Below are 27,894 nucleotides of genomic sequence, written 5' to 3'. Positions count from 1 at the left end.
TACCTGTGGTGCATTTCATTTGTGCGCAGTATATATAGTAGTAGGCCATTGCTATTGATACTGGCATATAATTCCACACATTAAAAAATGGAGAACAAAAATGTGGAGGGTAAAATAGGGAAAGATCAAGATCCACTTCCACCTCGTGCTGAAGCGTCTGCCACTAGTCATGGCCGAGACGATGAAATGCCATCAACATCGTATGCCAAGGCCGATGCCTAATGTCATAGTAGAGAGCATGTAAAATCCAAAAAACAAAAGTTTAGTAAAATTACCAAAAAATCAAAATTAAAAGCGTCTGAGGAGAAGCGTAAACTTGCCAATATGCCATTTACGACACGGAGTGGCAAGGAACGGCTGAGGCCTTGGCCTATGTTCATGGCTAGTGGTTCAGATTCACATGAGGATGGAAGCACTCATCCTCTCGCTAGAAAACTGCCGTGCAACTCCTAGATGGGCCAGGTGTTTGTGTCGGCCACTTGGGTCGCTTAGCTTAGTCACACAGCTACCTCATTGCGCCTCTTTTTTTCTTTGCATCATGTGCTATTTGGGGACTATTTTTTTGAAGTGCCATCCTGCCTGACACTGCAGTGCCACTCCTAGCTGGGCCAGGTGTTTGTGTCGGCCACTTGTGTCGCTTAGCTTAGCCATCTAGCGACCTTGGTGCACCTCTTTTTTTCTTTGCATCATGTGCTGTTTGGGGACTATTTTTTTGAAGTGCCATCCTGCCTGACACTGCAGTGCCACTCCTAGATGGGCCAGGTGTTTGTGTCGGCCACTTGTGTCGCTTAGCTTAGTCATCCAGCGACCTCGGTCCAAATTTTCGGACTAAAAATAATATTGTGAGGTGTGAGGTGTTCAGAATAGACTGAAAATGAGTGTAAATTATGGTTATTGAGGTTAATAATACTATGGGATTAAAATGACCCCCAAATTCTATGATTTAAGCTGTTTTTGAGGGTTTTTTTGTAAAAAAACACCCGAATCCAAAACACACCCGAATCCGACAAAAAATTTTCAGGGAGGTTTTGCCAAAACGCGTCCGAATCCAAAACACGGCCGCGGAACCGAATCCAAAACCCGAAAAATTTCCGGTGCACATCACTAGTTGCCATTGGTTGCCAACTTCTCCACTGGCTCATTTTTCCATTCTTTTCACTGCTTCATACATCTACCCAGGGCCGATTCTAGACCTTGTGGCGCCCAGGGCGAACGTTTTCTTTGCCCCCGAACCCCATTAAAACAATGACAGGGCGCGCCAAAGGATCGTGGCAAAAATATAGGGGCATGGCTTCATGGGGTTGGGCGTGGCCACAGAATAGTACCAGTTCACATTACACCTCACAGTAGTGTCCATCAGTCACATTACCACACAGTAGTTCCCTTTATATGCGTTGCGCCAGGCAGAGCCGCTTATACACGTAGCTGGAGTCAGTGGACATGCAGTGGGAGGCGAGCAGCAATAGACGCCCAGCCCAGCGTGGTGCTGGCAGTGGGTTAGCACACTAGTTCATGGTGCTGGCGGAATGACCACGGCTGCACCCTCAGGCCGCAGTGCCCCGGGCATCCGCCCTGCTAGCCCGCACATAAAACCGCCACTGCATCTACCCCACAATTCTCTATACTACATGGGAGAGACATGTATTACCTCCCTTTGAAAGCTGCCCATTTGTAAACATAATGCTGTAATAACTGTTAATCTAAAACTCGCTACTTTGTTTTAGGTGGAAAAACAAATAAATAAAAATTTCATCTCTATAATCAGGCACACACCATCATGGCTTGACGGTGGACCTGCCATTGTGCTGACAGAGTGGCCGATCCAGGTAATCATATACACTTAACGATCAGCGGCTCAATGTACACCTGGCCAGATGCGCCAATATATCAGCCATCTGCTGTGCTGCACAGCCAATGCGATATGTCTGTGAACTATGCCCTTCACAGTCATATAGTTTGTCCACATCTACACCCACCGACCCGCTAGCGATACATTGGCTATTTGCTTGAACGGCCGATAAATTGCCTAGTGTGTTCCCAGCATTACATAATATGCTGCACCACTATGTTGGCATATAATGTTCCAGAAGAATGGTTGTTTTTTAATAGTTTTTAGAGGTGGATGTATCTCAAGATACATCCATCTCTGTAAGGATATTTGCACTAGCTTTATGAATAGAGAACAATAGTATATGTGCCAGTTGAAGCCAGGTGAAAACGCTAGTACAGTTTGTGTGCCTTGTTTATTATACACTAGGGCAGTAATAATCTCCCTTATACACTTTGGGGAACACATTGGGCGGCCCTCTAACCTTTTATAAGGGCCATACATGGGGATACTGTGATAAAGAGGATGCTATGTCCTGCTAGGTTTTAGTTATGTTTAGTATGGTACAGGTTGAGTATCCCATATTCGGAATGCTCGGGACCAGGAGCATTCCGGATATGGGATTTTTCCGGATAACAGATTACCTGTTATGCGGACGTGTCCGGGAGGTCCGAAGGGGTCTGGCAAGTCCGCGGGATTCAGTACTGGGAGTCAGCGGCGGTGAGGCAATGGCTGCAAAGCCACTCCCCCACCTGTCTGTGATTGGCCGCAGACTCCAGTGACATCATGACACCGGCCGCATGATGACGTCACTACAGGACTGAAATATTCCGGTTTTCGGAATATTTCAGTTAACGAACCTGTACTTATTATTTATCAAGCGGTGGCTAAGGGCTAAAGACCGTGGGGGTCATTTCGAGTTGATCGCAGCGGATCTTTGCATCGCAAGCCACGGGGATTAGCCCAGTGCGCCCACGCAAAAGAACCAATGTGCAAGTGCCAAGGCAGGCGTGCGACAAATGTGCAGAAATACAAACGCTTATTGTGTTCGCAGTGGCCCAACGACAAAGAGGCGTGTTGAAGGTGGTGCGGGGGAATGACTTCGCTAGCTAGCGAAAATAGGATTTTAATTACCTACCGGTAAATCCTTTTCTCGTAGTCCGTAGAGGATGCTGGGGTCCACATTAGTACCATGGGGTATAGGGGGTCATTCCGAGTTGATTGCTCGCTAGCAGTTTTTAGCAGCCGTGCAAACGCTATGCCGTCACCCACTGGGGAGTGTATTTTAGCTTAGCAGAAGTGCTAACGCATGTGTAGCCGAGCTCTGCAAAAACAGTTTGATTAGTTTCTGAGTAGCTCTGAACCTATTCTGCGCTTGCGATCACTTCAGCCTATTTGTGTCCGTATTTGACATCATACACCCGCCCAGCGAACGCCCAGCCACGCCTGCGTTTTTTCAGACACACCTGCGTTTTTACAAACACTCCCTGAAAACGGTCAGTTGAGACCCAGAAACGCCCCCTTCCTGTCAATCTTCTTGCGGCCGTCAGTGTGAAGGAAAACTTCGCTAGAATCTGAGCACAACCACAAAGAGCTTTGTACCCGTATGTCGCGCGTGCGCATTGCGGCTCATACGCATGCGCATAAATGCAGTTTTTTCACCTGATCGCTGTGCTGCGAAAATCGTCAGCGAGCGCTCAACTCAGAATGACCCCCATAGACGGGTCCACTAGAAGCCATTGGCACTTTAAAAGTTTGAGAGTGTGGGCTGGCTCCTCCCTCTATGCCCATCCTACCAGACCCAGTCTAGAAACTGTGCCCAAGAAGACAGACATCTTCGAGAGGATTACACAGATAGTGGCGAGATTCACACCAGCTCACACACAAGGCAACCCAAGCTAACTAGCTTGAAACATCAGCAACGGCTGAACAGGATTACTTACCAAGTAACAAAACAGTACTTACCCAGAATTAAGCAGTACTGAACTAAATAACCACTGCAGGATAACAAAGCGCTGGGCAGGCGCCCAGCATCCTCCCACGGACTACGAGAAAAGGATTTACCGGTAGGTAATTAAGATCCTATTTTCTCTTACGTCCTAGAGGATGCTGGGGTCCACATTAGTACCATGTGGATGTACCAAAGCTCCCAGAACGGGAGGGAGAGCGTGGAGGCTCCTGCAGAACCAATTGACCAAACTTAAGGTCCTCAGAGGCCAAAGTATTGAACCTGTAGAACTTTGCGAACGTGTTCGACCCCGACCAAGTAGCTGCTCGGCAGAGTTGCAAAGCCGAGACACCCCGGGCAGCTGCCCAGGAAGAACCCACCTTATGAGTAGAGTGGGCCTTAACAGACGTAGGACACGGCAAGCCTGCCACAGAATACGCATGCTGGATAGTGAACCTGATCCAGCGAGATATCGTCTGCTTAGAAGCAGGACACCCAATTTTCTTGGGATCACACAGGACAAACAGAGAGTCCGATTTTTTGTGATGAGACGTCCTCCTCATAGATTTTTAGAGCCCTTACAGCATCCAAGGACTTAGATGAAATTGAGGAGTCAGTCGCAACTGGCACCACAATAGGTTGGTTGATATGAAATGCCGACACAACCTTCGGAAGAAACTGCTGACGCGTCCTAAGCTCAGCTCTGTCTTCATGGAAGATCAAGTATGGGCTTTTACATGACAAAGCCCCCAGCTCCGACACACGTCTAGCAGAAGCTAAGGCCAACAAAATGACTGCCTTCAACGTGAGAAACTTGACCTCAACCTCCTGTAGAGGTTCAAACCAGTCCGACTGGAAGAACTGCAACACCACGTTAAGATTCCAGGGCGCCGTAGGCGGAACAAAGGGAGGTTGGATGTGCAGAACTCCCTTCAAAAAAGTCTGAACCTCATGGAGGGCAGCCAACTGTTTCTGGAAGAAAATGGATAGGGCCGAAATCTGGACCTTTACGGATCCTAATCTCAGTCCCATATCCACACCTGCCTTCAGGAAGAGGAGAAACCGTCCCAGTTGAAACTCCCCCATAGGTAAATTCTTGGACTCGCTCCAAGATACATATTTTTTCCAAATATAATGGTAATGTTTAGACGTTACTCCTTTCCTAGCCTGTATCAGGGTAGGAATAACCTTTTTCGGAATGCCCTTCCAAGCTAGTATCTGGCGTTCAACCTCCATGTCGTCAACCGTAGCCATGGTAAGTCTTGATAGGTGACGGCTCCTGCAGCAGGTCCTCCCGAAGAGGAAGAGGCCTCAGCTCTTCGAGCAGTAGATCCAGAAGATCCGCGTACCAAGCCCATCTTGGCCAGTCCGGAACAATGAGGATTGCCTGATCTCCTGTTCTCCTTATGAGTTTGAGAACTCTTGGAATGAGTGGAAGTGGAGGAAACACGTACACCATCTGGAACTCCTACGGAGTCACTAGGGTGTCCACCGCCACTGCTTGCGGGTCCCTCGACCAGGAACAATACCGCCGAAGCTTCTTGTTGAGACGAGAGGCCATCATGTCATTTTGGGGCATGCCCCAAAGATCTGTTACCTCCGTGAACACCTCCGGATGGAGATCCCACTTTCCTGGATGGAGATCGTGTCTGTCTTTCTATCCTCCTCAGGGAAGGGGAAAGCAACCAGAACCTTCCTAGGGATCTGGAATTTTTTCTCTGGATTTTCCCATGCTTTTTCAAAAATAGCATTTAATTCTTTGGACGCAGGGAAGGTTAGCGAGGCTTTTTTATTGTCAGTGAAGTAAACCTCCTCAACCTGTTCAGGTGTTGTGTCCGTAATATTCAACACATCTCTAATAGCCTCTATCATCAACTGCACCCCTTTCGCAAGAGATGCGGCCCCCCTGAGCACGTCCCCATCACCGTCTGCCATGTCAGAGTCAGTATCCTTGTTGTCTTGCATGATCTGGGCAAGAGCACGTTTGTGGGAACCCACAGAGGGGGGGGGGGGGGGGGGCTTAGGTAACAGAACCAGACCAAACTGCCATAGAATTCTTTAAAACCTGAGTTGCAGATTAATTCTGAGCATCCCTAGCAGAAATCTGAGAAATCATAGTTTTGATAGAGGATAACCACTCCGGCTCCCTTGCTGGTACCTGTGCTACAACAGTGCAATCCTGATTACATGGAATGAGATCATCCTGAGCGGACATGTCCTCAGCTGCATATGACACACACACACACACACACACACACACACACACACACACACACACACACACACACACACACACACACACACACACACACACACACACTAGGTTAGACAGAGTTTCCCCCCTGAGAATGGCAAGAGAGACACAGAGATCAGAGCCAACCCACTCACAGCGCTGTTAAATATAAAGGACACCCCTTATCAGCGCCCACTGTGTACTGTAATAGTTGCACAGATCTAATTCACCGCCTCCCTCCCCCCAGCTCCTACAAACCCCTGGTACCGCACAGGATAGCTGGAGTTGCTTGGAGGGACAGCTCTGCCAGCATCTGTGTATAGGAACTGCAGGCAGGAAAATGGCGCTGAATCCTGCTGGGACCACTCTGAGAAGTTCCGCCCCTTGAAAATGGCACGTCTTCCCGAACAAATTCTTTATACTGGCCTGAGGACTCCGTCGCAAGGCGGAGGATTCCGTCCCCTGTTGAGCGTCTGAGTACGGAGGATTGTGAAGCTAGCCTGGGGATTCAGTCTTCGGTTAGCGTCTGTGACCAGTGTAGGGTATTAAGACGCTGGCTCAGGACGCCCCTCAAAGCGCCAACACTGTGTGCCGCTGAGCCTTCCCGGAGCGCAGCTGCTCAGAGCTGCACTCCTACCCTTGTGCCGCCATATCTTGCCTCTTCTGATCTTCTGGCTCTGTAAGGGGGTGGCGGCATGCTGCCAGGGTGAGCGATCCCCTGTGGCGGGGAACGTTCGATCGCCTCAATGTCCTGTCAGCGGAGTTAGTGCCTCAGACCCCGCAGGGCGGACACTACTCCCCCCCTTAGTCCCTCGAAGCAGGGAGGCTGTTGCCAGCAGCCTCCCTTTAAAATAATAAACTCTAAAATAAACTTTTACTAAAGAAGCTCTGTAGAGCTCCCCTAGCTGTGACCGGCTCCTCCGGGCACATTTTCTAAACTGGGTCTGGTAGGAGGGGCATAGAGGGAGAAGCCAGCCAACACTCTCAAACTCTTAAAGTGCCCGTCTATACCCCATGGTACTAATGTGGACCCCAGCATCCTCTAGGACGTAAGAGAAAATGGGCGTGAAGGTGGGTGTCTTGTGTGAGAGTGTGCTAAGGATAGCAGGTGTGGTTTTTGCTGGTACACACCAGGCATTCGCCGCATAGAAGTAGGTCTCTGGCAACACACAGCTAGCGAACTCTTGCTACAAGTGGCTGACAGGGCGTAGCTAGCTAATCATTGCCAATAAAACGCAGCTGATGAGCAGCAAACGCATCAACACTGCAATTGTAGCTGCAGCACTCTCACAGATGGTATGTACATTTACACTCCCAGGAAATTATTTATTATTTATTTATTACCAGTTATTTATTTAGTGCACACATTTTCCGCAGCGCTTTACAGAGAATATTTGACCATTCACATCAGTCCCTGCCCCAGTGGAGCTTACAATATAGATTCCGTATCACATGTACACACATACACAATCACACTAGGGTTAATTTTGTTGGGAGCCAATTAACCTACCAGTATATTTTTGGATTGTGGGTGGAAACTGGAGAACCTGGAGGAAACCCACGCAAGCACGGGGAGAATATACAAACTCCGCACAGTTAGGGCCATGGTGGGAATCAAACCTATGACCTCAGTGCTGTGAAGCAGTAATGCTAACTATTACACCATCTGTACTGCCCAAATGTTAACCCATATCAAATTAGATTACACTGACAATCAGCACACGTGTATTATTAGCAAATGCATGTGTATTTGCAATGTCCCACATGTCTGCTTTGTGTAGAAATTATGGGTATTTTCTAAGTGTTAAAACACAATTAATTTCCTTTAAAGCCCACATACATGCCATGTTTTCCAGAATCCTACATTAGTTTTGTGTTTCATATAACAACATTACCAACATAGGCCCTCATTCCGAGTTGTTCACTCGCTAGCTACTTTTAGCATCCGCGCAAACGCATTGTCGCCGCCCACGGGGAGTGTATTTTAGCTTTGCAAATGTGTGATCGCATGTGCAGCCAAGCGGTACAAAAACATTTTGTGCAAAACAAGACCAGCCCTGTAGTTACTTATCCAGTGCGATGATTCTAGCGTTGGAGGTCCCGGAATTGACATCAGATACCCGCCCTGCAAATGCCTGGTCATGCCTGCATTTTCCGTACCACTCCCAGAAAACGATCAGTTGACACCCATAAACGCCCTCTTTCTGTCAATCTCCTTGCGATCGGCTGTGCAAATGGATTAGTCGCTAGAAGCATTGAACAACAACGATGCTGTTTGTACCCGTACGACGCATGTTGCATTGCGGTGCATACGAATGCACAGTTTTGCCGTTGATTTACCTGATTGCTGCGCTGCGAAAATTGGCAGCGTGCGATCAACTCGGAAAGACCCCCATAATGAAGCCTAATCTATAATGTTATTACCTGCAGCTTTCCCTAATACATTGCTATGGATGATTTTGTTCACTTCTACGTTATATTTAATACTAGCTGGAGTACCCGGCGTTGCTCAGAATTTTAAGAATGTTTGTTTACAAAAAATAATTTAAATATTAAACACACAGTATAAATAACAATACGGTCGTATGTAAAATTTGACGATCTTCGCTTGTAAACTGTGGATTTGTATAAAAAGACAGAAGGACAGAAGGGCAGAAGCACAATTGTTTGCTTTTATATTTTAGATAAGTACCTAGATAGATCCTTCTCCCCCAAACACTCCACAGTTTCTTATATAGCGCAGCACATTATGTATCTCCTGATATACTCTGTGCTGCTGGGGGACCGTGCTACTTCCACTATATAACTGTCAGTGTGTGGGTTCGTGCTACCTCCATTCCCCTCCTCACATCATGTCACTGGCCCTGTCACATGCAGCCCTGTCATCACTGACATATCATGCATGTCCTGATATAGTCTGTGCTGCTGGCCCACCCCTAGGGGTGCTAGTGGTGTGTTACCCCCACAGTGTTTGTTCACAGAGTGTAAATAATATGTGTCGCAAGTTTGTTGTAAATTGGTTCAGGCATTCCAGAGTTATGTTGTCAGCTGAAAAACTCTGTGCTGCTGCCTCAACCCTAGCGGTGCTAGGGATGTCTAACCCCCGCAGAGTTTGTTTCAAGATTGTAAGTCAGATGTGTACCAAGTTTGGTGTAAATTGCTCCAGGCCTTCCACAGTTTTGCTGACTGCTGACATACTCTGCGCTGCTGTCCCACCCCTAGGATTGCTAGAGGTGTCTGACCCCCATAGTGTTTGTTTTCAGAGTGTAAGTCATATGTGTACCCAGATTGTTGTAAATTGGTCTAGCCATTCGGGAGTTATGCTGTCTCCTGAAATACTCTGTGCCGCTGTTCCACCCCTAGGGGTGCTAGGGGTGTCTAACACCAACAGAGTTTGTTCCAAAATTGTAAGTCAGATGTGTACCAAGTTTGGTGTAAATAGCTCCAGGCCTTCCACAGTTATGCTGTCTGCTGAAATACTCAGTGCTGCTGCCCCACCCCTAAGGGTGCTAGGGGTATCTAACCCCCACAGAGTTCGTATCAAGATTTTAAGTCAGATGTGTACCAAGTGTGGTGTAAATTGCTCCAGGCCTTCCACAGTTTTGATGGCTGCTGACATACTCTGTGCTTCTGTCCCACCCCTAGGGGTGCTTGGGGTGTCTGATCCCCATAGTGTTTGTTTCCAGAGTGTAAGTCTTATGTGTACCAAGTTTGTTGTAAATTGCTGCAGCCATTCCAGAGTTATACTGTCTGCTGAAATACTCAGTGCTGCTGCCTCACCCCTATGGGTGCTAGGGGTGTCTTCCTCCCACAGTGTTTGTTGCCAGATTGTAAGGTATATGTGTACCAATTTTTGAGTACAATGCTCCAGCAATTCTGGAGTTATGCTGTCTCCTGATACACTCTGCTGCTATCTGCCCCCCTAGGGGTGCTAGGGATTTCAAATTGTTTTAGTTGCCTCCGCTATGTTTTAATACGCTTGTATGTGAAATTTCACGATCTTCGCTTGTAAACTGGATTTGTATAGAAAGACAGAAGGACAGAATGACAATTTAAATTTTTCTATATTACATGGCATGTTGCCCATAGTAACCAAACAACTTCGTGCCATTATATTGTGTAAGGAGCCACAGACATGTTTTTTGTCTGAACAGCATTTTGAGAAAAGCAACATGCTATGATTTTATGGATTTTAACCAAGCATAATAAATAATTGTTAAAGATTAAGCAAAAAGAACTCTTCGCACACACACACACACACACACACACACACACACACACACACACACACACACACACACTTGATTTGATAAAAGTACTTTTACTTTTTCAAAAATTAAAAAAACAACAACAAACATGGCATAGCAACAATGACCTGCCAGTGCAGAAATTAGGAAGACAGAACCCAGTAGTCAGGGACCCCCCCATCTACTGGGCCAGGGCCGTCTTTTTCGTACGGGCTCAATGGGCTCTTGCCCAAGGGGCCCAGGAGTATAAATGCCCTAGGCTGATAGCTGAGGGTCCCCTCTTTCCAGGGGTACCAGAGTTTTGAAAATCGGCCCTGGGGAACTGGAAATATCTGTCTTGAAAGCAGCGGTCCCCATCCAAGCCTATTAATTGCTCTTCCCAGCCAGATATCTCCGGTTCTGTCTGACTTAGAGTTTTTCTGAGGGTATAATCCAAAAGCTGCTACTCTCCCCTTTTGGTGGACACTGGCAGCTTGTCTCTACTATGCCCAGAACCAGAGATATAAGCCTTCCACCAGCTTGTCCCTGATCCAGCTCCACAAATCTAATATGCAGTTTTATATTTTCGTTGGTGGATTGCTCTGGCTCCTGAACTCTGATCCTCAAGTCCCCAGTACCTCCTGAAAGGTGAGACTCTCTAGTTTTTTTTATCCCATTCAAATCTAAAAGATATATTTTCAGGAACTTGAGATATCTGCAGTCAAGCAAGCTGCCCTCCCACCGGAAAATTATAAATATTAAGCCCACTCCACTATCCACTCCTCCCCTGCATATTAAACAACCCCTACCACCCTGGAAATAATGTACCAGGGACCTTTCATTCAGCCCAATTACCCCTTCTACAGTTTAGTGTTCTCCCTCCTTCCCCATCTCCCACCATCTGTGCAGTACAGGAGTAATTAGCAGAAATTACTACTCCAGGTCCTACATGCTGAGCGGAAGATATAACATCCCCTACCACCCACGGGACATCAAAGCTGCCGCTGGAGGATGGGTAGGGGGCCCAGTGCATTGCTGTGCCCAGGGGCCTACACTGCTGTTAAGACGGCCCTGTACTGGGCATCAAACACAAATAGAGACTGGTGTCATGACCCTGGCTGAGGATCATGTGGGTCATATTGAGGAAGATTCTGGCCACAATACCCGAAACCAACTATCCACACCACAATATGAAGAGGAAGGGGGGCCAAGTTCACATGATAATGCATCACAGGCTAATACCAAAAAGAGAGCCCAGCAAACCCCATTCAGCATTGCTGGATTGAGTATGGCATTCTGGTCCCACGAGCCATAGATAATCCATTTTGGTAGTGAAGAAACATGGGTGCTGGGAAATGTGTCCGCATCTGGAGAGAAATTACTTTTTTTTACGTCCCGCCTGAAGTGGATGGTCACTGGTTGGTCTGCGAATTGACCTTCGAGGGCCCTGCCCAGTGGGATTTTGTTCCTGGGCAGGGTTGGGGATGGTCCAGGTGTTGGAGACTCCCTGACACTGTGGGCCAGAAGGCCAGTGATGGCCTGTAGTCCTTGTCTAACTATGGTGTTTAATTGTTGGACCGAGGAGGTGCGTTCGGCCATACCTTGCCTGAGGTCGCCCACACCTTGCCGAACACAGGTGTACAGATCAGTGAGCCGTAAGGACATCTCACGGGTCATCACGTCATGGAATTCTGTGTTCATAACTCCATGCCTGGCGATTTCATCCAGAATCCCCAGGAGAGAGGGTTGTGTGTGGATTGGGGGGGTGGGGGGGTGGGGGGTGGTATGGGGCAGTGTGTGGCTGGGCTGGGGGTATATTCTGCCCCACACTGGATGTGTCACTACCCCCCTCCCCCCCCAGCATCAGTGAGATGCCCCTCCTGTGACTCACTGATGCTGCATTCAGACTGCAAATGCCGGATCCTACCCGGTAAGACAAACGTGTACTTACCGGGTGGGATCCGGCATTTGCACTCCGCTGCTGGCTTTCCGACCCGGCAATATACCGGGTCGGTTGCCATAACAACGGAGCGCGCAGCAGCAGCAGGGGCGGGGGTGGAGGCGGCGTCGGGAGATGAGCTCATCTCCAGCGCCGCCTCTCCCTATCTTGTGAATGGGAACCCTGTCGCATCGACACGGCTCCCATTCACACCGCACCTGACCCGGTAATCAACCCGGGTAAAACCCTCCTTTTTTACCGGGTTGATTTACCGGGTCAGGCGACCCGCTAAATCGGCCAGTGTGCTTTCACATCGCACACTGACCCGGTTCGACACGGCAATATGCCGTGTCGGTACCGGGTTATTTGTGCGATGTGAAAGGGGTATGAGTTGCCACTCCTGTGCTGTGTTTTGATTAAAAAAAAAAAACATTAGTCTCAATTATCTAAATTAGACAGGAAACGCTTAACAATATATGTTAGGAAACTTACCTGGCAAGTCATGTGGCCATAACATGTCAGGTGTGAGGTGTCCATTTAGCACATAACTGTGCCTATTACAGGCAGCGAAATACCACTATGTTAGAATGAACTAATAGAGAGAAGCTACTCTCCAAACTCCTCTCCAGCCACACAGCCTGCACCATTCCCTGAAGCGGGGGACTGTGTACACAACACACTAAAATGCACGGCGCTCGGTTACAGCAATGCACCAGTCACTGCTCCGGAAATGAGCTAAATAACTGTTTGTACTTTACACCAAACCTAATTTCAGCAAATATCTGTTTCGAGTCGCTGAGCATCTTCCTGTGTCTGACCTCCCCCTTTCCTGAGTTTCAGAGACCCTCCCCTGTGGTGGCCATGTTCCCCTGCGCTGGATGAGCAGCAGTAGTCAGTGAGGCAGCAGAGGCTGTGTGTGTGTGTGACTGTGAGTGTGTAGCAGCATCTGGCAGCAGCAGCAGCAGGATCGCATGCTCTGGTCTATACCCGGCGCACCCCCCGGCACAGCAGCATGGCAGTCGCAGTGGGCAGGCAGACTGTAAGTCAGCGCTTATATTGTGCTATTTGCATGGAACGTTTCTGTATAAGACTTTGTAGCAATAATGTGTTCTAAGGTTCCATTGTAACCATCAGACCTCGTGTGCTTGAGAAGGCTCATCATCATGCTAGAATATGAGACTGAGTATTTGGCAATACTAGCCTGAAAGCTCCCCCTACCCAATAACCCCCTCAACCAGGTTCCTCTATACCTGGCCCCCCTAACGCTGCCTATGCTGGGAACCGCTAGGATCAGATCATCTTTAAACAAGAAGCGTGGGAGGAGGGGGTGCATCAGCCGCGTAGCCCGGGGTATACACCATCTAGGCAGGCAGCGCTGCTTGCTGGCTGCTCCCGGGCTGCTGTGTGTGCGCTGCAGTGTATTTTTAGCCTTGCTCGTGTGCTTCTGCCATGAGAGGCTGCCAAGCAGCCAGCCAGCTTGATGATTTACACACACTATGGTTTTCCCTACGAAAAATGTGCGTGGGCTTAATGTACGTGGGTGATGGAAAAACTGCTTTGAGTGCGCACACACTCACCCACTCGTGACGTATGCCTGAACCCAAGAGCTAGCGATCGTCATCCTGTTTTCCACATTTCAGAACTATCAAACTCTAGTATTCATATGGTTACAGATAAGGCAGGATATATGCAGTATAATTAAGGTACTTTGTAGATAATAAAGCTAAGAAATAAGTTTATATAAGTAAAAGGCTACTCTCCTTTCTAAAGGCACTATTTACCTTCTAGCATTGATGCTGCACAAAAATAAAGAATTAATACAAATAAAACAATACCCAGCATTTTGTGTGTGTGTTCACTATTGCGTTGCATTTTTAATTTCCTTTCTACAAAGTACTTATACATGATGATGGCTTTCATATAGTTAAAGTTAGCAGAACCCTTGGTTTGTAAAAACGCAGCATGTTTAGATTGGTTAACTTATTTGTTGAGCTATTCTCAGTTGACCTAAGTTGATTGTGTATTGTGGGGGTTAATGATGTGATCAGATCCAGATTGTCTAGTACTCCACATTCTCTGGCTCCACAAAAGAAGCTGGGCTCTTCAGAATTTAAATATAAAGGGTGTGGTTCTGTCTTCTATCCTCTGGTCCATGTCTTTCCAAAAGCTTTAGATTTTGGCTTATTCTCCAGTAAGATAAGAAGCCAAGGCAACAAGGGGTTCTTGTGTTTTGGCATGTGTTAACCCACTTGCCTGCTTCTAGTATTTCAGGCAGAGGAGGTGTTAGAGGTTACAATATGAGATCTGAAGGCATCTCTTTGTTGGCTGCAATGGCCGGATGGAGAGGCCTCACCCCATCCCGCTCTCGGCTTCCCCCCTCATCCAGCCCTTGGACAAACAGTTATCATTTCCTCTGAATAAAGTCTGGCTATCTGCTTTGTGGGAAGACTGTGTATAAAAGCAATGTATACTCTAGTTTATGTTTAATTTGTTAGCCCTATTTATATGTACAGTATATATTTTAATTGTATCAATGCATTTATTATTAAACTGTTAAAATGCCCCCCGACTATTGATTTAATGGAGATTCAATCAAACAATCATCCTTAAACACTAGTAGAGTATAAAATTGCCTGCTCCTGACAAAGTAAAACTATTTCCCTAGCAGAAGTGACTCTCTTCTATATACATTTTCTCCCAGCTGATGTTTAATTTTACTTTGGTTATTGTGTGTGTTTATTTTCATGTTCGGAACATCTTAAATGTAAAAGTCATCTGCTTCGTATAGTAGCTACATATGGGCCCTCATTCCGAGTTGTTCGCTCGTTCTTTTCCTTCGCATCGGTGCGATTTTCCTCTAACTGCGCATGCGCAATATTCGCACTGCGGCTGCGCCAAGTAAATTTGCTAAGAAGTTTGGTATTTTACTCACGGCATTACAAGGTTTTTTCTTCGTTCTGGTGATCGTAGTGTGATTGACAGGAAGTGGGTGTTTCTGGGCGGAAACTGGCCGTTTTATGGGAGTGTGTGAAAAAACGCTGCCGTTTCTGGGAAAAACGCGGGAGTGGCTGGAGAAACGGGGGAGTGTCTGGGCGAACGCTGGGTGTGTTTGTGACGTCAAACCAGGAACGACAAGTACTGAACTGATCGCACTGTAAGAGTAAAGGTGCATACACACGGAGAGATTTTGACTATGAGAGATTTTGACTAACTTTTCCCTTGAACTGGCAGTAGGAGATTTTGACTAACTTTACCAGAGATTTTGTCTAACTATGCAAGAGATTTTGGCTATGGGAGATTTTGACTATCTCATTTAAATAAGGGGATGAGTGTCATATATAGGACGATTTTACAGGGTGGCTGGTATTTAAATAGCTAAAAGTAAAAAAAAAAATTTGCGTGGGGTCCCCCCTCCTATGTAAAACCAGCCTCGGGCTCTTTGAGCCAGTCCTGGTTGTTAAAATACAGAGGAAAAAATGAGTAGGGTTCCCCCATATTTGGACAACCAGCACCGGGCTCTGCGTCCGGTCCTGGTTTAAAAAATACGGGGGACAAAAGACATAGGGGTCCCCCGTATTTTTAAAACCAGCATCGGGCTCCACTAGCCAGGGAGATAATGCCACAGCCGGGGGACACTTTTATATTGGTCCCTGCGGCCGTGCCATTACCCCCCCAACTAGTCACCCCTGGCCGGGGTACACTGGAGGAGTGAGGACCCCTTAAATCAAGGGGTCCCCCCCCCCCCAGCCACCCAAGGGCCAGGGGTGAAGCCCGAGGCTGTCCCCCCCCCCATCCAATGGGCTGCGGATGGGGGGGCTGATAGCCTTTCAATAGTAATATTGTTCTTTACAGGTGGCCTACAGGTCCCAGCAAGCCTGCCCCAGCATGCTGGCACTTGGAGAACCACAAGTACCAGCATGCCCGGACATAAAGGGCCCGCTGGCACCTGTAGTCCACCTGTAAAGAAAATATTGAAAAAAAAACACAACACATTCTTTAAAAAATCCTTTATTAAACTGGGTCTTCACCTGGGGGCGGCGGCCTTTAAGCTCTTTTGCATGGCCGCCGCCTTCCCAGGGCTTCCGGCGTCTTCACCTGGTGGGCGGCGGCTGCTAAGCTCTTTTGCATAGCCGCCGCCCATCCAGGACTTCCACGGCGTCTTCAGGATTCAGGAGCTCTTCTCCGCTCCTCCTCCGCCGTCGGACTGAAAGCCGCTGCCTCGCGCTGACTTATATAAGTCAGCGGGAGGGGGCGGGGCGATGACGCGGCGAGCCGTGATTGGCTCGCGGCGGCCATCTTGAATTTCAAAAATGACGCTGAGGCGCCATTTTTGAAACTGGTACCGCTCCGCTGCCAAACTCTGCAAGATAAAGATAAAGGTAAATTTCCCCCGCCCGCACCGCTGCCGCAACCCGCCGCCGCCCGCACCGCCGCCGCCCACACCACCACCGCAACCCACTGCCGCCCACACCGCAACCCGACGCCGCCCGCACCGCCGCCGCAACCCGCCGTCGCCCACACCGCCACCGCAACCCGCCGCCGCCCGCACCGCCGCCACAACCCGCCGCCGCCCGCACCACCGCCGCCTGCAAAATCGCTATCGCTGGGAAAAATCGCTGGCCTCTTAAAGTATAGCGATTTTGACTAACTTTAGCAGCGACATAGCCAAAATTGACTTGCCTGCACTGACTATTTTTCCCAGCGATAGCGACCTAGCGGGGACGCGCATCGCTATCGCTGCCTGTATACACACGGAGCGATCTGCACTAACTTTCTGAGCGATTTTGACTATATAGTCAAAATCGCTCAGTTATATCGCTCCGTGTGTATGCACCTTAAGTCTCGAGCTACTCAGAAACTGCAAAGTAAAATCTTTTCGCAATATTGCGAATACTTTGTTCGCAATTCTGCTAAGCTAAGATTCACTCCCAGAGGGCGGCGGCTTAGCGTGTGCACTGCTGCGAAAAGCGGCTAGCGAGCGAACAACTCGGAATGAGGGCCATAGTTCCCATAGCAAATTATCAGGTTAATCTGTGTTTTCTAGCTCTCAGAGGCAGTTTCCCACAGTCTAATAATGCACAGCTGTTATTGGTAAATTCCACTTTGAGAAATTACTTGTCAGCTTCATGTGGGAATGTAAAGCTTCTCTTTCCATATTCTGGTGTCCTGAATAATTAGCCCTCACTGCCAATCGTTTTGTATTGTTGCTCCGTAAAAGCAGGGATATACCTAACAACTTGTAAAAGAAAAAAAAAGTTTTGGTTCACCTGTTTGTCTTTTTTTTTTTTTTTTGTATGTTTACATTTATGTATGTTGCAAGTAGATGGTTTTTATGTGGTTGGTAAATGCAGTTTATAACATGCTAACTACTGCGGACAGTGGCACTTATGCGTTAAAATCAGGAATCTGGAACCTATTCATTATGAACTGCATATTTTTGCAGTAACAGGAAGAGGGATATAGGGCTTGACTGGGATGTCACTACTCATGTCCTGGGACACACCCGCATCAGTTGGTTCGTCCTTCCTTTTTGGGAAAGATAAATTAAGCATAAAATGTGCAATATTTTTTCCTTTTACGTGTGTGTGTTTTTTTGTTTTTTTTTAATTTGGGACCTTATTCTCTAATAATACTCGGCCTAGGAATCTCCAGTCAGATACATTTTGCGTTCAATGTAAAATGCTGTTAATCATGTTATGAACTGAGAACTTAAAGGACAAGACTGCATGTGGTGACACCGTGACAAGCCCAGAGGCACTGGTTAGCATGGATTTTTGCTCATACTTTACGCTACAGACAATTGAATAGCCCTGGACACTCATCCCTGGATCTTAACTGGGACTGGATTGACTTTCCCGCAATATTTGAAACTAATTTGGCAGTTACCATGTTCAAACAAACCAAATAATACCCCGTTCACACCGCACAAATAACCCGATATCGACCCGGTATATTGCTGGGTCGACACTGGTTGCTGTGCGGTGTGAAAGGGTCACTGCCGAATTCCCGGGTCGTCTGACCCAGTAATTCAACCCAGGAATAATGGGGTTATTACCGGGTCAGGCGCACTGTGAACGGGTTACACGGGTCGATGTGACCTGGTACCCGTTCACAGCATAGGGAGAGGCGGCACGGAGATCTCATCTTCAGCGCTGCCTTCTCCCCCGAAGCCGCTACGGTTCCCGGATGGCAACCTGACCCGGTATATTGCCAGGTTGGGAAGCATGTTCTCGGGGTCCAATGGTGGGTCGCACCCGGGAACGACTCGTTTCCAATTCCTGGGTGCGACCCGGCAATTGCGATCTGAACGGGGTATAACTGAATATGTAAACATTGTTCTTTGCCATCTTTCAGCATTTTAAGAGACATGATTTAGGGGCCCATTTAAAATATTATGATTTTTAAATTCATTTTAATTTAGATTGATGACTTTAAGGCTATGTACACATTATGATATCGCAAACCATGCAATGTCGTCCGCGACGGGATCAGACATGGGCATTTGCATACACACTTGTGTCGGCTGCGACAGGGTTCGGGGGCAGGGCCATGTTGCATTCGGCAGCATGGCCCTCATAAGCAATATAGCACGTCGGACCTGTATGCAGGTCCGATGTGCAACGCAGGATACGACCTGCGGGAGCGCACATCGTATCCTGTATTGTGCGTACACACTTTACAATATCGCAACGAAACGGCTGATATCATCTGGATCGTATGTGATATTGCATAGTGTGTACATTGACCCGGGTAACCCATTCACAGTGCGCCTGACCCGGTAATAACCCTATACAAATGTCGTTTGTGTGACTTCAAGCGCTCCAAATTGCCTCTCTGCGCGCCAGGTCCTTGGTGACTCAACCGCGCAGAACATCCCTTTGACTCAAAATGTGCATATTAATCTTACAAATAAAACTACGGCAAAGCCATTTTACTAAGGTACTCAGTCTGCATCTGCGACTTTTTACCTATAAAAGAACAAATCCTGTGCGGTTAAAGTCATAATTTAGAGTCTCTGATACACTGCAGCTTTTAGCTGCATCCGCGATGCTACTAAGATGCAAAATTTAAAGAGAAATAAAGTACACTACTGATCTTGGAGTGTCTCTGTCGTGCCGTGCAACTTGTGATCTATGGCGCAAAGATACTCAGTGGGGGAATTCAATTGTTATTTTCGCAGCTGCTGCTAGATGGCACCCAATGGTAGCAATTCAAATGCTCTGCCGCTTGGGCGCCCATTAGCCTTGGAAGACAGTTTTTCTCGCAGCCTCCTGAGGAGCGAGAACAAATGTGTGCACACTCTGCACGTTGGGCATCCAAACAGTAATTTTGACACCCAAAGAGACTTTAGACGGGTTTAGCCGTTTCCCACAACTAAACCCTGTGCTTGGGTGCGACATGCGCCATATGCATGCGAGCCCAAACACAATTGAATACTAACAGTCCAGTTTAGACGGGAAAATTAGAATTGCAAAACAATTGAAAACCCCCCCAGTGTATGAAGACACTTCAATTTTAGATTTAGTAGTCCTTCAAATACAAGATTAAACTACACTTGACAGACTTTTATGTAGTTGTATTCTTATATTAATTTACTGAAGACCTATGTCTATTTTTACACTTACACTCTTTCGCTCATAAAAAAAAAAAATATATATATCTATATATATATATATATATATATATATATATATATCTATATATATTATACACATCATTTTGCACAAGTCTGCAATCGACAATGATACAAATACTAGCAACAAGGTTGTGATACCAGAGTGGTGATTACAGTGAGCCCATTGAGTAGTGCAGAATATATTAGCCTCCACAGACAATAGGCTTATGGCCCCCATACATCTGAGATGTAGTGGGTCAACGCCCCAATTCCTTGATGGCCGGGTTGGGGGATTGGGAATATTAAACATGCTTAAAATCCCAATCCCGACCGTTTTTGATCAGGGAATCGGACAATTTTAACATTTAATTTCCCTGACAGAATGCCGATCTGTGGATCCAATCGGCGGATCGGCAGTGCCAGCAGGTCAGAGAAGTGGGGCATAGTAACCGGTGATGTATGGTGCCTTTATACAATCTATCCTGTTTTAGTGGGCCTGTGTATTGTATAGCACCAAAACTATCTCTTTAGCCAGTGTCCTCTGATTTAGAATATTGTAGTAGGCCCCTTTCCCAAGGTCTCCACAGCTTACTGGTATCTGGCCTTTGGCAGGGTTGGGCAGAAGACAAATGTCCATTCTGAAGTACCAGGGCCAGCCTTGGAATTTACACAGCTTTGGTGTGTAGTCAACTTGGCATCTAGTTAATTAGAACGCACCACCTGTCCAAACAGATGTCACATTCACTTATGCATTCTTGGTAATATTTGAATTACCCACCCTGTTCTGTTTGTGTGGTGTCTTTTAGTACTTGAGGGCATTATCTAGTCCAGCCTTGCAGACTGCACTATCCTGTACTAAGCATTGGTTACATTCAGCCACTAACCAAAGAGAAAGTTGTGTGCCACAGACTGCAGTACCTTTTTAATATGTTCTCCAATATCTCATTTTCTTGTAATTAGTTTTTTCTGTTTGAATAAAAATATGATCTTATAAACTAAAAAGTAGTTGAAAGTAATACACTTAGGGGGACATTTACTAAGCAGTGAGAAGAGCGGAGAAGTGAGCAAGTGGAGAAATTGCCCCATCAACCATTCAGCAGCTCTGTATCATTTTATAGTATGCAAATTACAGATGTTACTTCAGTGCTGATTGGTTGCCATGGGCATCTTCTCCGCACTTATCACTGCTTATTAAATGTCCCCCTTAATTTCTATACTGAACCATGTGCCTGTCTTCCTGTTTGATTATTGTTTTCAAATGACATAATATTTTGTGCTGAGCGCAGTAATGGAAATTTGACAGTGTTCTTTATAGCTAAAGACCTTTTTCATTATCCAGACGACCATGAGTGGCCCTTGGCGCACCCTATGCGACTGCAAATTGTATTTTTGCTATAAATATCACTGTTTTGTAGCAGGTCCAGTCATATCATGGACTAGGTGATTAATCGCACCCTACGGGCGCTCTTCACACTGTCGTAAGGGGCTACGCCCCCTTAACCCTTGCACGCCCTTATGGCATGCAGTATTTGTATTATATGGAGTATTACCTCCAATCATAATTGTGTGAGTGTTTAAATATTGTACGGACAAAGGGAATGCAATGGTTAAGGGGTCGTAGCCCCTTGCAACGGCGTGAAGAGCGCCCGTAGGGTGCGATTAATCACCTAGTCCATCCAGGGCCGGATGAATCACCTTATAGGTGCTGTGGTTGTGGGAGTGGCGGGTGCGGGGGAGGCGTGGATGGGGGAGGGGGTCCGGGGGTGGGGTGGTTATGGGGGTGCTGCGGGTGGGGGAGGGGCTAGTGCGGTGGTGCCGCGGGTGGGAGTCTGAAGCTACCGTGGGTGGGGGAGGAGTGGATGCAGGGGTGCAATGGGTGTGGGATTGGTGGGTGTGGGGGTGCTGCTGGTGGGGGAGGGGGCTCAGAGCCACTGTGGAGGGGTGAGTGTGGGGGTGCCGAGGATGGGGCCCGGAGGTACTGCGAGTGGGGGAGGGGCAGGTAATGCTTCTCCTCCTGGAAGCAGCTAAGCTGCTGTCCTCCCTTTTTGCAGTGGCTCTCCCGGAGACTCGCACAGCAGATAAGCAGCCAGTCACTATTGTTAGCGCCGGTGTCCCAACGCGCCGCATTACAGGGAAGAAGCTGCACTCAATAAACTACGGCTCCCAGCAGCCCTTAACGCCGGAATGCTTCGGCACTAAGGGGTGCTGGGAGCTGTAGTTTATTTAGTGTGTCTACTTCCCTGGCTGACAGAACTGACTGACTCGCTGAATCAGTGTAAAAGGTGGGAGTGCTGTGCAGTGTCTGTGACACTGCACAGCATTGTCACCTTTTATATTCATTCAGCGTCCATACATTACCCTACGTGATATAACCTACTCTATCCGTTACATTAGCCATCTCGGGGCTTCCAGGCCGGAGTTGGGGGATCTGGGCGCGGCTGTGGTGCGGAGGCACTTCTGTGACATCACACGCAAAGGAGGCTCCGGGGCTCAGAGAGTATGCAGAGCAGGGAGTGCTATGAAAGCCTTCCGCTGTGCCGCTATCATACACATCTATGCCGGTGGCCGCAGCAGCTTTTGTTCCACCTGTGCCGCGGCTAGGGAGTAAGGGATTGTTAATAGTGGCATATCTTCCAACTGTACCTTTTTGGCAGGTACAGTACTTTTTTGTTTTATGGTCTGTACCAATTTTTGGCACTCCAAACTTCCATTGAAAATATAGGAAAAGGGGCGTGACCACGCCACTTTACCGGTGGCCATGTCCCCTTTTTAAATTTGTAGCAAATTTTATGTGTAAATTGTTGGAGGGTATGTTGCTGCAGATGCAGTGGGCCTATTTTGGGGTGTGGACCTGGAGCTGCAGCTCCATCAACCCCATTGTTAATCCTGCTCTGGGAACACACAGCAGCCAAAGGGCAGAGCCTCCCATTGGATGTAACCTGTGTGGGAGGGCGTTTCTCACCCAATCAGCTGTGGACTGGGTGTGATAGACCTGCCACTAACCCAATGAGAGCTCCTAGCCACGCCCAGCGTTATACACACAGTCACTCTGGGTTATTATATAGGAGATACATGGTGGTATTTTCCCTGGAGCACAGATCTATCTATATAAATAGACAGCATTATATTGTCACACTAAACCAGTGGTTTCCAAATTTGGTCCTCAAGGCACCCTAACAGTTCAGGTTTTAAGGATGTCCTTGGCTTAGCACAGACAGTTAAATCAAATTGACTGAGGTATCAATTAAGTCACCTTGCCCAAGCATGGTTATCATTAAAGCCTGAACTGTTAGGGTGCCTTGAGGACAGAGTTTGGGAGCCTCTGTACAAAACTATTACAGTCATAAGAGGCAGCTGCACACCCTTTTCACTTACAGTCCATGCTATGAACGTAAATCACTTCTTACATGTGTTTTATATATATTTCTTAGTAACTTCATTACATGAATCGCGTGACTTTGGGGCAGATTTATTAAGCTCGGTGAAGTGATAAAGCGGAAGGGGATATTGCAACAGCCAATCAGCTCCTAACTGTAATTTATTAAACCCCGCTTGTAATGTGACAGTTAAGAACTGATTGGCTGGTGTGTTACCACATTCCACTTTCTCTTCACCAGGCTTAATAAATCTGCCCCTTTCTCTGTAACCGCTTTTCGTTATACAATATTTGTTCCCTTAACTGTACAGTTGATACCAGTTGCCATTTCTCCTGATCTAGCAGTCATCCTACTTCCTTTTTGACAGTTAATTGTACTCCTAAATGCTTAACTGGCATGTTTGTTAATCCCCCCAATAATTAGTAAAATTAGAAAATGAGAGCACTAATTAAATATATTCTGATAACAGCCTTTAGATGCTGGAATAGAAATGAGTTCTGGGAATGAGTATCCATATGAACTCCATCTCAAGTGACCCTCTTTCAGGCCTTTCCCATTCCCGAGTGACCGCCTTTTTGATCTTTTATGTAAATATTTATGCTTGCTCTCCTTCACTGGCTCTCAGAAGTCTGTCTGACCTCGATTTCATGTATAATCTTGTCTATGCTACATAATGTTTAGCTTGGTGTTTTGCCATATTTATAACTTGAAAGGGATATAAACAATGTTGCAAGTATATAGCTTAAAAGTTCTACTTTGTATGAGAGAGTATTTTTGGATTGGCTTTGGAATTTAGGTATACAGGTAGTTGGACCAACTTAGAAACTAGCTGAAATGTGCATCTTGTTAAATGATCCTAAGACTATCCAAACCTGTTTTGATACTTTCACTCCTCCACCTGAGTGGCAGTCCCCTTATATTGGGTGGTCTTCAGTTTGCCGGTTGTCGGGAACCCGGCGCCGGAATCCCGACAGCCGGCACACCGACACTTTTTCTCCCTCTTGGGGGTCCACGACCCCCGTGAGGGAGAATAAATAGCGTAGCGTGCCACCGTGCCCGCAGCGTGGCGAGTGCAGCGAGCCCACAAGGAGTTCATTTGCGGTCGCCACGCCGGCGGTCGGGATCCCGGCGCCGCTATGGTGGTCGCCGGGAGCTCGGCCGCCGGCATACCATACCATACTACACCCTTTATATTTACCATCAAGCTCTGTTATGATCTCTAAGGGTGGGAACATGATTGGCCATCGTGCTGTCTTTGGGGGTTACACCCTTGACAATTTAGGCCAGTATCGCAAGCAGTAGAAACTCTGACTGTACCTATGTAAATTTATAGGCTTGAATTTATCTAGGAATACTCATTTATTCATGCAAAAAATAACACTATTTTAGTTGCTGAGTGCATGTCCTGTATTTGTTTCTTTTAAATGGTTTATCTATGCAGCAAGTTACGACAGGTCAACACAGAACCTCAATATGATGTTCTCGGATATATTTGCAGATAAACATTCCTTAAGGATGAGGGACATTCACTGTGTATTGGTCAATCACACTACTTTATTTTGATGTCTTGTTCTGCACCCTCAGTTGTGCTAAATTCATTTATAAATACACTGCTCAAAAAAATAAAGGGAACACTTAAACAACACAATGTAACTCCAAGTCAATCAAACTTCTGTGAAATCAAACTGTCCACTTAGGAAGCAACATTGATTGACAATCAATTTCACATGCTGTTGTGCAAATGGAATAGACAACAGGTGGAAATTATAGGCAATTAGCAAGACACCCCCAATAAAGGAGTTGTTCTGCAGGTGGTGACCACAGACCACTTCTCAGCTCCTATGCTTTCTGGCTGATGTTTTGGTCACTTTTGAAAGCTGGCAGTGCTTTCACTCTAGTGGTAGCATGAGACGGAGTCTACAACCCACACTAGTGGCTCAGGTAGGACAGCTCATCCAGGATGGCACATCAATGCGAGCTGTGGCAAGAAGATTTGCTGTGTCTGTCAGCGTAGTGTCCAGAGCATGGAGGCGCTACCAGGAGAAAGGCCAGTACATCAAGAGACGTGGAGGAGGCCGTAGGAGGGTAACAACCCAGCAGCAGGACCGCTACCTCCGCCTTTGTGCAAGGAGGAACAGGAGGAGCACTGCCAGAGCCCTGCAAAATGACCTCCAGCAAGCCACAAATGTGCATGTGTCTACTCAAACGATCAGAAACAGACTCCATGAGGGTGTTATGAGGGCCCGACGTCCACAGGTGGGGGTTGTGCTTACAGCCCAACACCGTGCAGGACGTTTGGCATTTGCCAGAGAACACCAAGATTGGCAAATTCGTCACTGGCGCCCTGTGGTCTTCACAGATGAAAGCAGGTTCTCACTGAGCACATGTGACAGAGTCTGGAGACGCCAAGGAGAACGTTCTGCTGCCTGCAACATCCTCCAGCATGACCGGTTTGGCAGTGGGTCAGTAATGGTGTGGGGTGGCATTTCTTTGGGGGGCCGCACAGCCCTCCATGTGCTCGCCAGATGTAGCCTGACTGCCATTAGGTACCGAGATGAGATCCTCAGACCCCTTGTGAGACCATATGCTGGTGCGGTTGGCCCTGAGTTCCTCCTAATGCAAGACAATGCTAGACCTCATGTGGCTGGAGTGTGTCAGCAGTTCCTGCAAGACGAAGGCATTGATGCTATGGACTGGCCCGCCCGTTCCCCAGACCTGAATCCAATTGAGCACATCTAGGACATCATGTCTCGCTCCATCCACCAAAGCCACGTTGCACCACAGACTGTCCAGGAGTTGGCGGATGCTTTAGTCCAGGTCTGGGAGGAGATCCCTCAGGAGACCATCCGCCACCTCATCAGGAGCATGCCCAGGCGTTGTAGGGAGGTCATACAGGCACGTGGAGGCCACACACACTACTGAGCCTCATTTTGACTTGTTTTAAGGACATTACATCAAAGTTGGATCAGCCTGTAGTGTGTTTTTCCACTTTAATTTTGAGTGTGACTCCAAATCCATTGATTTCCATTGATAATTTTTGTGTGATTTTGTTGTCGGCACATTCAACTATGTAAAGAACAAAGTATTTAATAGGAATATTTCATTCATTCAGATCTAGGATGTGTTTAGTGTTCCCTTTATTTTTTTGAGCAGTGTATATAGGGAGTCACCTACGCGAATAGCCAATTTCCCATTGCCACAGCCCCACTTTCCACATGGACTGTTAATGCATATTTATGTAATTATGACCATGAATGGGCTGGCATTGTTGTCAAGAGCTAGAGCTTCATTAAATTGTGCAAGACTGCATTGGAATAATCATTGATACTTCTTTTCCATCAAAATCCTGGGTCTGTCCCGGGATTTTTGACCCGCTAATTTGCACAGTCGTACCTGGCTTAGACCACGTTTCCACTACACTCTTGTCCAGGGTTTTTCCTGGGTCGCCTCCGTTTCCACTGACCCCGGGTAAGCCCAGCAAAACCTGTGTATGTAATTAAAAATGGCCTTTATTCGGGCTCACAAAGATGATGTCCAAACCTGTGCCCAGCGCCTTCTCTCTTCAGACCTGTGTTACCAGCACCCAGCTCTCCCAAGTACTCAAGGGGTGTAGTATGGTATGCCGGGCTCCCGGCGACCAGCATACCGGCACCGGGAGCCCGACTGCCAGCATACTGACAGTGTGGCGAGCGCAAATGAGCCCCTTGCGGGCACGGTAGCGCGCCACGCTATTTATTCTCCATCCAGGGGGGGAGGGGGACGTGGACCCCCACGAGGGAGAATGTCTGTCGGTATGCTGGCTGTCGGGATTCCGGCACCGGTATACTGTGCGTCGGAATCCCGACAGTCGGCAACCTGAAGACCACCCTACTCAAGGCCTGTGTGCGCCTAGCTGTTCTTCCAGGCCTGCTCTGTGCAAGCACACAGCTCTGCTTAGGAGCGCCCAGCTCTCCTTCCAGGCCCTCCCTCAACAGCCTCCCCCATGGTAGATGCTCTGGTCTCTGGATGATTAAATCAGCAGCCAGCGCACTGGAAGGACCAGTCAGAGGCTTTTGCAATTACCTGGGTCAAAAAATTGCAGTGTTACCGGGTTCTATCCGCTACCTGCTCGAGACCCGGAAAGAAATCCTTGGCCAGTAAACCTGGGTTTTGTTTTCCTTGGAGCCATTTTCGCTGAACTGCGTCTCGATTTAGACACGCTAATTACATGGGATTATAATATATGGTAGCTCTAAACATGAAGCTTTTCTCACACATTTGGCAGACCACAATCACTTGGCACTTATTCTGTTGTTCCCACTAGGAAGCGGGCAGGACAGAGCGCAGAGGTGCCGGGGCAGGTTGCGTGCCCGAAAAGGGTGTGCGGCTCTTCCGGTGTCACTAGTGGGGTGGTGCAGCCCCCTTAACTTCACTAATGGGGGCATGCCCCAGCCGTCAGCGTCATTCCAGCACTTACGGAGTGCTAGCCTTCACCCCTACGCTCTCCCTTTAATGTGAATAGATGCTGTGTGGGTGCGCATGGCATCTGTTCACGCGCTGGCATGGCAGTGGGCAGCCTGATAAAGGGGCAGGGTGCATTTTGCCCTTTAAAAATCGGACATGGTGCGGTACCCTGCTAAAACAGCCTAGCGTGAACACTATTACCAGATCACGCTAAGCTGTGACCTTCGCCAGTTGACTGGCATCATTGTCCATCCCAGAAAATGTTGCTAGCAGAGTGGCTGTCAG

General features: G+C 47.6%; 1 protein-coding gene across 6 annotated transcripts in view; it reads left to right on the top strand.

Moving 5' to 3' along the window:
• The first annotated feature begins 13,050 nt into the window (after nt 1-13,050).
• SEPTIN11 (septin 11) overlaps nt 13,051-27,894 on the top strand; it is a 226,176-nt gene continuing 211,332 nt past the window's right edge. For 4 of the 6 annotated variants that reach the window (XM_063919644.1, XM_063919639.1, XM_063919641.1 and 1 more), the window contains exon 1: nt 13,051-13,213. In XM_063919644.1, coding sequence (XP_063775714.1) covers nt 13,187-13,213 — 27 coding nt within the window. In that variant the 5' untranslated portion in view covers nt 13,051-13,186. The remainder of the gene's footprint in view (nt 13,214-27,894) is intronic. The other 2 variants (XM_063919650.1, XM_063919649.1) reach the window with 1 other exon arrangement.

Source organism: Pseudophryne corroboree, chromosome 1 (assembly GCF_028390025.1).
Source record: "Pseudophryne corroboree isolate aPseCor3 chromosome 1, aPseCor3.hap2, whole genome shotgun sequence".
Lineage (NCBI taxonomy): Eukaryota > Metazoa > Chordata > Amphibia > Anura > Myobatrachidae > Pseudophryne > Pseudophryne corroboree.
This window is presented reverse-complemented; position numbering and strand designations above follow the sequence as displayed.